Genomic DNA, 12334 nt, shown 5'->3' on the forward strand with positions numbered 1-12334 from the left:
CCTCGGGGAAAGCAGAAATGAGTCTCCTTCGTAATTTAATTTAAAATATTTTTTTATTTTTTTGTTTTTTTTTTTTACCAGCATCCCAGTTCCAGCTGGAAAACTACATGGGCTTTATTTTGAGACATCCCTTTGTACATCTCGTTTGTATCTCAGTCTGGCGGATTGAAAGTGACACACAGTTCTGTGTGCATATTTGAGAGGACACACTGAGATCTGAGCTGTCTCCAGCCCCTAACACTCGCAAGGAAATTGCAGTGACAAAAGTGAAATACAGTCGTATCTGCGCAGAATAAATCAGACCAACAGTCGAAATTTACGATCAAGAATGATGTAGGAAAACATATTTAGAAGCAATTTATCTGGGCAATAAAGTGTTGATAAGTGTGTGTGTGTGTGTGTGTTGTCATATGTTACATTTGAGAAAAGAATGTTGTGTTTGGGGCTGTGCTCACATCGTAATTCTATTAATTCCAGTTCAGTGCAATGTTTTTACACCTGCAGGAACAGTGAAATGAAAACTGAATTTGCTGAAGCTCAAACAGTCACAAGTATATAAGTAAATGCAGAACAGCAACAGAGAGCTGAGAGTTATGCACGCAACAACATTCCTGAGGATGCATTTTCACGTCAGGTGTGAACAGTCGTATTTAACACTGTCCACTGGTGAATTAATCACTCGGGACCAAAGTCAATACTGAGTCTGAACGGGCTACAGCAGAGTCAGGATACTGTAGACATGTACAGTAGACTAAAGAAAACATTCTTGTTCTCCAAAAAAAAAAACAAGGTCTCAGTCTCAACTCTGTCTTCCCACATACACACACACACACTTTCTCTTTCAACTATTCTTGTTAAGATCTGGACAGCCTAAACCAAAACCTTAATCAGTTAAGCCTTAAACACTTAATGCCTAACACTGACCTTAACTCTTAGTGCAGGGGCATCCATGGTAAATTGCCGCGGGAACAATACACACCTCCTTATATGGACATCCTGGGGGTGTGTGTTTATAGTTGACACGTTCGGGCGTTACATAATGCATGTTTCCGTCTTCTTATGTGTTGTTGAGTTAAAGTTATGGTTAATTTTATTCACAGTCACAAACTAGTCTGTTTTTATTCTTTTATTTTGGTTCATAAAAATGAGCCAAGTGAAATTTGAACTGTGATGTGTTTCCAAATTTCACAAATTCAATCTGATTTTCCAGTCTGACTTTTTGCTCAGGTGTGTTTATATAGTTGGTGAAAATCAGATTATCAGATTGCTTGATTGATAGGTTGTGCTGAGAAAAAAGTGATATAAGACACTATATAGTGCACATTCTTATAGCATCTGTATATGGAAAAATGCAATAAAATGCTCCATGTTCTGAGGGTTAACCTAACCTTAATTCACATGGGGTTTGGTCTCCACGAGGGTGACTGGTCCTCACAAGGTGAGTGTTTATGCCAGAGAAGGTCCTAAGTAACAAAAGCACAAACACACAAACTAATTAAAAACACATTTAAAGGGAAAAACAAACTTGAGTCAAGAATAGAGAAACAGATAAACACTGAACTGCAAAAAACAGTCACACACTTCTAAATGTCAGACACACACACACACACACACACACACACACACAGGTTTCCACGACTCCAGAGGACATTGCATTGATGTATATTAAAGTTGGACTTAGTCTAACCTAATCCTAACCTTAACCTAACTTTAAAACATGTCTTCACCTTAAAATGTAATAATTACTGTTATGGCCACTTGATTTTTGTCCCCATAAGGAAGACAAGTCTCCATAATGTGACTGTGCAAACAGATTTAGGTCCCTACAACATAAGGAATACCAGGTACACGCTCAAATGCCTTTGCCCCGGAACAATGACGTTCTTATCCCAGATGCCACAAAGGGAAAGTGCACTTTTGCTATCTCTGCCTTCACTGGGCCCAGAGCCACTCTCACAGTCTCTATCTTTCACTTTTTCCAGCCTCTTGTTTTTAACAGAAAGAACTTCCTGAGTAAAGAAACCTCTCTGTGTAATGTGGAGAAAATTGGAAATAGAAAAATGCTCAGTGCTGTAATGCACTCCAAACACAATACATACAGTATTCATATTTCAGAATGCATCGTCCGTCAATCCTGCTACTATCTTGTGTGAATAAGAAAGAAGTGAGTGTGTTGTGCACGTGGTATTAGCTGCTGGACTCTCCTCCTCTCTCTCCAGAGAGTCCACTGCTTTGTATTCTAGCTCAGGCTACAGAACAAGGAGCTCAGGGACATTGTGTTACACACTGTAAACATACACCTCACCGTTCCCTCGGCTCGGCTGCGGCGCTTTCCTCCTTCCTTGGGCACAAGCATGAATATGTAAATAGAAATAAGGATGTAAAGGTGGGGCACCACTTCAGTTTGAGTCAAACCGTGTGTGCGCGTGAGGTGAGCGTGTGCTGAGGAATCCACAAACTGCCCATCAGCATAAATCAATTACAATTCACCATATGCTCGCTGACCTCAAATATAACAAGCTGTCACAATAAGTGTGTGGGGGCGTGGAAGAGAGGGTGAGACTCTCCATGACTGGAATTCACTATGTGACACTTGGCACAGGATATGAGATTCCGTGTGTGTGTGTGTGCGCACGAGGGCATATGTGATATTTAGCAACACGCTTTAATTCCTGATAGACTTCCTCTGTGTGTTTGTCGACAGAAGGAACCTTATGCCGCGTCTGCTGTGGCCTACTTCTCGTCTCCCATTGAGATTTAAGATTTTTCGGGTGACATTTTGAACCGCTAATAGCACTCAGTGTCAGGGGTTACTTCCTGAAGTTATTTTTCCTATTTCATAATGGATGGACGTCACTTTAAATTAGACGTGCAACTAATGATTATTCATTTTTACTGTAGTTAAAATGGTGTAACAGTAACAACGGTGGACTAACAAAGAAATCAGGATCTATATTCACAAAACAGTCAGTGTGATTATTAATTACTAATGAATTCATTGTTGCAGCCTTGTACTTTTCTTCAGCGTATATATATATATATACACACACACATATGTACACATGAATACATATATACACATACACACACACACAGTTACACACGTCCTGCTAAAACACTTATTTCTTTCCTCAGTAACGACCTTATTTTCTCTTCTCCTCCATCCCCGATGTTTTATTGTGAGAATATATAAAACAAACGAACCGGTGAATGAATCAGGCTCTTTCAAGTAGCTTTATTTCCAAACTGAGAAGGGATGATGACAGATGGGGCGGTATAAAAGATTGTGTATCTGAGACCATGCCGTTTGGCCCGCACACACACAGTCGGGGGAAGAGTCAATACAGAGGAAAAAGGATGGTGATGAGGAGGCAGATTACTGCATCTGTTTCCTATAAGCCACAATACATACTTCTTTTTTTTTTTTAAACAAGCAAAAGCTGCATTCTGACAACATAAACCATGGTCGGGGAGGTTCAAACAGAATTACCACTTATTATTATTGGAAGCAGCCATGAACCGTGAAATCTGTGGCTATTTTTGTTATAACTGTGTTGTCGATTGTACTGTTGCGGGCAAAAAATAATAATTTTAGTCGAGAGCAGGGAACAGACCTCAGCCATTTAATCAGTTATTTGACTCTCCCAGTAGCACAGTGGTGTATGGATCGTCGCCATAATATACTGCACAAACCCTGCATATCCTCCAACAGAAAGTGACGGATGGTATTGACATGGCCATGGTCGAAGCCTTTTTCAGGAAGGGCTCCGACACTGATGGAGAAACATGTTCCAGCTGCGGTATACATCCGTTAATGTGCTTGTGTCCTTCACTGAACACTTCTGCTGTACTATAATCAGATGAAACGGTCATGACAAATGTTGGCTTCACACATGTTAATGTTACTTCAGTTCCAACACAAATACTCCCGTCCCCCCCACCCCCACCCCCACCCAAACACAGCTCAGTCCCGCAAAAAGCAAGAGCTTGTATCCCACGAGAGAATTGATTTTGCTCTGATTCAGCATATTAAAAGTCTGTACAGTGTCCGTTGCTCCTTGAGAAGCTTCAATTCAATAGACTTTCACAATAAAAGAGAAAATTGCACGTTAAATAGAAAAACAGACAGAAAACACGGAATAGTCTGTAATAAATAATGCAGTGTTTTCGATCGTTGCCTCCCATCACGTACACTAAATATAAAGTAATATTTCATTCCAAGAAAAAAACTGCCAATATCACTGGATCCGTCCTATGGTCCCTTAAAAGGTGATCACTAAAAAGCCGTGGTCTTATTGATATCACCGATATAATCAGCTCAGTGAACCTCACAATGCAGGGATTAAACCATCTCTCCAGTGAAACATCCACGCGTAAGACACAAAAGCGTTGCTTGCTCCAGGTAATCTGGTCTCATGGTCATATTAATATTACAGTAGATCTGTATCTGACACTTTCTACAGAGAGAGAAAAAAAACAAGTACACATTAAAGTCAATGCACACGTCAAACGCAAACTCACACATACGGTATCAGCAGAATCAGACATTCGGTAAATTGAAATGTCGCTGCCGACAGCCCCTTGTCCCACTGAGTCAATAAACGTGTGTGCTGTTTAGAGTCACAGACACTTTTTTTTTTTTCTTGTCAAGAAAACTGAGAGCGCCTCAGTCTCTCCTTGAGAAAAAGAAATGGACCATTCATCCTCTCGCCTCTCAGCAATGAACAAATGTGCGATGGAGAGGTCCACCGCAGGCAGTGATGTGCCAGAGGTGTTGCTTAAGAATGACTCAGCCAAATGTGTTTTCAGAAAAAAACAACCCAAAACCCTGCGTAATTAGGGGCAACATCTCACATCCATAATTGCATTGGTCATCTGTCCTTCACAGTTAATAAATATCTACCTGGTATAAAGCAATTTCAAGCAGCTCAAAGCAGTGAATGTGAACAAATGTCCAATTACTGAGGCAGGTCATTGGGAAGAATCGAGTCAGGCCAGTGGGACTGTCACGCTTAAGTCAAGAAGGCAGGAAACAGGAAACGGCAAAGAAGAAGAGGAGGAGGAGGAGGAGGAGCAGCAGCAGCAGAGGGATCACACTGTCTTACTTTATGTCTCAACAATGTTCACATGGTTTGAGTCCAGAATCCATCCATCATGCTGCAGCTTATTCAGCTTATGATAGGCGAGAGCCAATGTGTGTTATTACAAACAACCTGAGTGTCCACTATGCCCCTTGGCCAAGTCAGCATGGAGTCTGACATGAAGGCATTCTTCAGTTCACTTAGTTCACTTGCCAGTGTTATTACCTTGGAGATCATCAGAAACCTCGGCTTGTTGTTGCGCTTTCAGATAAAAATCGGGAAACACATGTTTGCCCCGCAGCTGGGCAAATTTGGACTCCAGATGAAAGAAATCACCACTAACCTTGTGCTCTGTACTGATAAATAAAGGGCCCTAGGCTCAAAGGAATCTAAGGTCACTTTTATTTATTTATCTATTTTATTTGCTAGTTTTCTTTCCCCATTAGTCCTGGAGTCTGAAATAATAAAAACATGATATACTTTACAATAGAGACCCTTATTCCAGAGTATTCAAAACCCTCCAAAGTTACAATGCGTCGTGTGTTTCTTTGATGCCGTCGCACCGCTCTGTCTCCTAATAATCTATTATTGAGTGTGATCGAGAGTTGAAACATTCAAAAGTGTATAGTACTGGTGAAGACGAGCTCTGCCTCTGTCCACTGTTCTGGTTTCTGCCACACCCTGGAAAACTGTGGTTGTGTGTTTTTGATGCAAGCTAGGACTTCACAGTTTAAGATGCCTTTTAGTTTTTTGTTTCTCTCTCTCACACACACACACACACACACACACACACACACACAGTAAAAAAGGAGTGATAATCAATTCTAATGTTTTAGGTTGTCATTTCCACACTTAAACGTCTTTTAAAGACCTTTCAGTGTTCTGAAAAATTGTAAATATTGGTTGTTGTTTTTTTTTACCCATGTCCAATAATGGACATGGGTATAATGTGTAAGCTAGAAGAAAGTACCCTTGGTGCCACTGCACAGTATTTTTTTGAAGGCCTGCCTGAAGTCTTTGTTGAAGATGGTGTATATGACTGGGTTGAGCGAGGAGTTACAATAGCCGATCCAGAAGAAAAATGTGAAAAGTGGTTCGGGGATGGCACAGGTCTCCGGACACACTGCCTGTAGGGAGTAGGAGAAGAAGAAGGGGAACCAGCACACCACAAACACTCCGATGACCACTGCCAGGACAAAGGTGAAGCGTTTCTCTCTGTTGACCATCGCTTTACGCCTTGCTGCTCCGGGGTTATTGTCTGTTTTCGACCTTGCTGCCAGCCGAGCCCCCTTTGAAGTGGCAAGCATGTCCCGGTACCGCTTGACCGAGGCTGGGGAGTGGACCCCTCCTCCAGCAGGTGATCCTGGCATGCTGGAGCTGCCCCGACCTCTTCCATTGCTGTGCTCCATCTCACTATCTGAACTGGAGCTATCGCCATTGTTATTGTCAGCTTTTTTCCCTCGCTCTTTCTTCCCCTTCTTCCTCTCCTCTTTGGTGTTGGCAGGGGCAGACTGAGGCACAGGGGAGGTGGGTGAGGGACTGTGAGGAGATTTGACAGTGACTGGGCTCACTGCTGTAGAAGGGGGCGGAGGTTGCAGGAGATTATTGGATGTAGGATTCTGGGAGGTTTGAGACTCTACCTGTGTGGGAGAATGGGCGATGGCAAGGGTTGGGGGTCTGACACTGGAGGTTTTGTTGGATGGAGGTGGCGTGCTGTCCTCATCCTCCTTCCCATTGGCTTGCTCATGACGTGGAGGCTGACTTGGCGTGGCACCACCAACGCCGTCCTTCCTGGGCTCCCCAGGGGGGCAGCGTGTCCTCTGTTTGGCTATTTGGTAGATTCTAATGTAGACCAGGATCATGATGACGCATGGCGCGAAGAAGGAGCCAATGGTGGAGTAAAGGATGTACCAGCGTTCATCATTGAGCTGGCACTGTGGTCCTCTCTCGCTCCCACTGTTGCCTGCCTCGCTTTTGTTCAGAGAGAGGAGGGGAGGGAAAGAGATGATGGCAGAGATCAGCCACACCACCACTATAGCGGCTTTGATGCGTCTGGGCGTGCGCTGACGCCCGTAAGTCACTCTGGAAATGGAGAGGTAGCGGTCCAGTGAGATGGCGCACAGGTGCACAATGGAGGAGGTGCAGAAGAGCACGTCCAGCGCCAGGTAGATCTCACACCACAGGGACTTGAAGTACCAGTAACCAAGAAGTTCATTAGCCAGGGAGAAGGGGATGATGAGGGTGGCCACCAAAATGTCCGCAGCGGCCAGTGACACTAAGAAAAGATTCTGCGGACCTCGCAGCAACCGACTGGTCAGCACAGCGATGATGACCATAATGTTGCCCACGATGGTGAAGAGAACCATCAACGTGATGGCGGTGGCGAAGGCCGCCGTGGCTTCGGGGGAGTAAGGGCCGAGCTTCAGGACGCTCTGGTTGCAGGGGACGGAGGCTCCAGAGCCGCTCACGCTACTGTTCCAACCGCTCAGCTCCATGGAGCAGCCGCTGTCCGGGGCCGAGGCCATGCTGGGATTAGCTCTCCAGGAGTCTTTACAGATAAAGACAACAATAATAATAATAATAAAGTCAATTGACTTATTTATGTGTGCGTTTATTGTATTGGAAATGTTTGAACATTAAATATCACTAATATTCCACTAATTAAATGTTGTTTGTTTGTGAAGAAACAAACGTTTTATAATAATAATAATAATAATAACAATAATAATAATAATAATAATAATTTAAACGTTATTACAGATGTTACCTCAGTTGCTGTCGTTATAGTCTCTGTGGTGTCTCTGTGAGCTCCCTTGCATCCGCCACGGCAGCTCATCCAAGTCCATTTTAAGGATAGAAACAGTTCTGGGCAGTGCGTCAAGACTCGAATCAGTGCCTTTCAATTCAATTAAAACGCCTCTGCCACTTAGTTTAACATATTTCCCCGAAAAAAAAGAGAGAGAAGAAACAACCCCAGAAGCATCTCTGAGTCACTGCTGCGTTAAAGCCTGTGGAGTTATTATCCAACTTTGACGCGCGAGGTTCTGCTGACGCAATTACTGATTGTTTTATAGACGATTTAACAGATTATAATCTAACTCTGGGTTTTGCGCAGCGAAGCGAGTCGAAGCACAAGACACGTTTTGGGTCAATCATTTCTGTGCGCCCTCGTTTGGAGACGCGCAAATGGCAGATGTCCAACGATCACAGAACGGCTCACACAAAGTGAGATTAAGTCATTATTTGGTCTCATGCAATATTTACAATGAGTCGCTAATAAATGGGATAACCTGCGCCAAACAAAAAAAAAAAGAAAAGAGACAGCTCAAAGTTTAACCGCGGGCTCTTCAGCCCTGCAGCGCACGGATCCAGATCTGGAGTCAGTAAAAACGCGTTGTTTTCTCTGTGCAGTGAAATGATTCCTGCAGAGCAGCTTCCATCTGTTCGTCTCCGGGGTTTGTTTCTGTCTCCTCACAGTTTCACCAGGACGACTGAGATGCAGCCGCTACGCTGGCGCACACCACAGTCCTGGCAGAAGCGCAGCAGCAGCTCCACTTGCGTGAACAGGACCTTGTGAAATCTAATAAGCGCGGTGCCTCCCATTTCTCTCCCTCTCTTCCGCTTCTTTTTTGAGCCAATGATGTCACTGTGGATCGGGGGTGGTGTTGGTGGTGGTGGTGGTGGGGGGGGGTCATGGAACATCATGGGATGTTCTATCTTTTCTTCCACTTCTTCTCCCTCTTTCCCTCTTCACTCACATTGAATATATACCGTTAGACCAGGAAAGGCGCGCTGGGCGGCACTGCTCCGTTCAGTGAACTCCACGGGACACTGCGTGTGTCCAGCAGAGCAACAGCTCAGATGTTCATGAGCACCAGAGGTCACACTGCAGTGATGAGCGGGTTAAAAAAGGGCGCAGATATGACTAAGTGGTCCCATCATCTTGTCCATAGGCGATTCAAGGGAGTTTAGGGTCCACATGCAAAAATCCTGGGGAGAATGGGGGTCCAAACCCTCATGTTGACCCAAAATTGAACGCAAAAACATTTTGGTTACATGAATAAACTGTCTCCTCACAAAATAGCTATTGTTGGCATTTAAAAAGGTCTTGTGTTTAATAGTCAGGATTTATTGGCATACATTTAATATACTACCAATCAATACTTTGCTTGTACAATGACCACTTAACATAAAAAGAACAAGTCTTTTATATGTACTTTAGGCAAGGGCCTTGTTTTATGGAGGTCATCATGCATCATGCACTGCCATGTTTCTACAGCATCCCTCAGGTGTGTTTCACCTTTTGCTGTGGGACCTTTACTACGTAAATGTAGAAGGATGACATTCTCCCTGGTACAGAAGTGCCATCGTAGTTGACAAGCCTGAGAAAGGAAGGCATGAGCAGAGTCCTCATTTCTAAGGGTCTGCAGTCTCACCATAAGATGTCACCAATGGCGCGTTTCCACTAGCTCCATACGGCACGGTTAATTTTCTTCTGCATGAGCAATTGTACCTGATTTTTTTTTTTTAAGTATCTGATCAAGCGAGATTCCAAGTGAGCTGAGCCGACACTATGCGTGATGTCGTGCACTGATTGGTCAGAGTGCCGTCACAGGACGAGGCGCAATAATCAAACCAAACAATGCCAAACTGTAGATCAGTTAAAAAGACTTAAAAATCCTGAAAACGTGGGTTAATCGCCAACATTTAGCATTTCGCCGTGCTGTGATGATCCCGCCCACGTTGAGGAGGTACTATAATGTTTTGGAAACACAACCGAACCATCTAGAGCACATGTGTCAAACTGGGGGCCACGTGTGGCCCTCCAATCGATTACATGCGGCCCGCCCACCACTGTGCTAGGTGATGGAATAGAGACAGAATATAAGACATTCGGTTGTAATCATTGCATTTTTAAATGTATTACACTCAATATGAAATGACATATATTTAAGCTGTTTTAATCACAGTTATCACAGTTTTTATTGTGAATCATTTTATATCAAAACAAGCACTTTTAATACAATTCTGTCTAATATCATAATGAATATCTTATATTGCCCACCGGCTACTAAATAGCTGTTTTTTCCACTTTTTTTCCCCTCTATGTCGGCCCCTGCTTGACCAGACTAGATGCTCATTGGCCCCCAGGTCAATTGAGTTTGACACCCCTGATCTAGAGTCAAGGCTACTGTGTAGTGGCAAAACGCCATCATTTTTCATTTAAAGTGGGCTCCTGTGGGCCAGAGGACATTTTCTGACATGAATTTCATCAAATGTGCAGAAAATATGCTCTGGGCATGAGTTTAAGTTTCAATGTTTCACATGAATTCAGCAGCAACTTGACTTACCCTTTTAGAAAAGGAAAACAAAGTACTGACCGGTCCGGTGCTGTGGTTAAACAAGGGCAGATGTTTCCAGGGACAAAGTGTTGGCAAGACTTCTGTAGGAAGGCAAGTGAAAACACACTGGAAGAAACTCTCAACAAAAAAACTTCTAGAACTTGAGTCAATAGCTGGCCGGAGTTGTACCACATATGGATATCTGGCGACGAGAGCGCAGAAGACTGGAGCTTAAGACCTCAGTGAGTCAACACTGCCGCAGGTGCGTCCAATCAGCAATCAGCAATCACAGCACCTGCCAGGAAGTCCACCAACCAGCACCGGGAAAACAGGAAGACTACAAAATAAAAGCGTTGCAAAAAAAAACCCCACAAAGCCTCACACTTTCAACTTGAGAAAACTATCAGGACTTCAGTGCAGGACTAAAAGCAGCTCAAGGTAGTCAGCTGTTTCCAGGGGCCCCGTCTCTCCTTAATGTCTGGGGGCCCGAGCGCTTGCTTTGCATTCCCTGCTGCAAGTGCTCGACTTCTATTGAAATAAAAACCACTCAGTCCACATTATTAGACACATTTCCCAGAGTGCTAAATTACTGATGTGTTAAACTGCTTTCTGTGACGAGTTCAGTCTGAAACAAATCATCACATATATTGTTTATAGCAGTTCTCGCTGAAAAAACAGATTTTGGCTGATTAACAAAAGGCCTATCTACTAAATGAACGAGGGAGGCAGCGGTGGATCGGCAAACCTCTGTGTGTTGTGACTGTAAAGATCTATTGGTGATGATGAACTTTTGCTCTGGGAGAGTGAGGGGTTTACAAAGTGACACAAACTTTAGTTGAAAACTTAGCTTTCTAAATCCAACGACGCCAGAACAGGTGCCAACAACAGGTGTTGTTTGCAAACAAAAGACTTTTTTTTTTGGAAAAGCTAGTGCCAAGAAAAAAGGCAGATGCAGAGCGATCCAAGACAGGAGGGAACATCGGTGCTGCGTTTGAACGTTGGCGACGACTGAAAGCCCAGAAAGGGCTGCTAAACGATGACATGGTGGCGCTGTTTCTACTGGACCGGTAGGTTAACTTTACATCTTTGTTTTCTTTTGAGAGTATTTGTTGTTTTTCATCATCTCGTTGTCTATTAAACAAGTATCCAAAAAGCTCCAAAGCATCACGAGAAGTACCCAGTGCGTGTGAATCTGAGCTCTGGAGGCGTGGCTTAGGAGGGAAGTCTGAAGAAAGGGCCGCTGACTTTTGAATTTCCAGTTTTTCCAGGATCTCCAACCCTATCTTTAAGCTATCGTAGGCTGAAGCCTTTAGTGAAGTGGGTAAAAATCTGTTTGTCCATGCATCCAGTGAGAGACAGACCCTGGTTGTGAGTGCAAAACACAGTGATGTTCGTGCTGACTGCACTTGAAAATACCTGAACACTTTTAATGCAGTGCGTTCTATATGATAGGGCAGGGGTGTAAGGAACACGTTTTAGCTCGGCACTCGGATCATCATTTGACTGTCTTTTACATTATGCTCCTGCAACACTTCCTTCCTCGGAAACACAGACACCCACAGACTTCCCTGTATAGTTTGTTGACCTACCCGAGATCAAGTGCCCTGTTGTTCGCTTTCTGGAGTGAAATCCACGTCACGACGGCTTTGTTTCCCCGAGCAGAGTTCATCCCATGGTGCTGGAAAGTAGGTGGGTGGCCTCTGTTTTATAAACTCAATCACAATTACAAAAATACAAACAAGCGCACACACACACACACACATTCTCCATGCCCACACGTAAACAAACCCAATCTTATGAATGGCATGTGGGTGTGAGGTCTCGTTCATTTCGTTTTTGTAGTGCATCCCCCACACATTAATAAGAGAGAGACCCCGCGAACCACCCATGGAATTACAGTCGGGGAGCCCT

General features: G+C 43.8%; 1 protein-coding gene across 1 annotated transcript; it reads right to left on the bottom strand.

Annotated features, from left to right (window-relative positions):
* Positions 1-3220: 3220 nt before the first annotated feature.
* adra2b (adrenoceptor alpha 2B) lies at positions 3221-8618 on the bottom strand. The gene is made up of 2 exons (XM_044025296.1): positions 7849-8618; positions 3221-7629 (listed from the first exon to the last, which is right to left on the bottom strand). The coding sequence occupies exon 2, from the start codon at positions 7604-7606 to the stop codon at positions 6038-6040; it is 1569 nt and encodes a 522-aa protein (XP_043881231.1). The 5' UTR covers positions 7607-7629; positions 7849-8618; the 3' UTR covers positions 3221-6037.
* Positions 8619-12334: the final 3716 nt, after the last annotated feature.

This window comes from Solea senegalensis, linkage group LG5, assembly GCF_019176455.1.
Source record: "Solea senegalensis isolate Sse05_10M linkage group LG5, IFAPA_SoseM_1, whole genome shotgun sequence".
Taxonomy (NCBI): Eukaryota; Metazoa; Chordata; class Actinopteri; order Pleuronectiformes; family Soleidae; genus Solea; species Solea senegalensis.

Coding starts and splice junctions, on each gene's coding strand:
- adra2b (XM_044025296.1), bottom strand. CDS start 7,606: ATGGCCTCGGCCCCGGACAGCGGCTGCTCCATGGAGCTGAGCGGTTGG.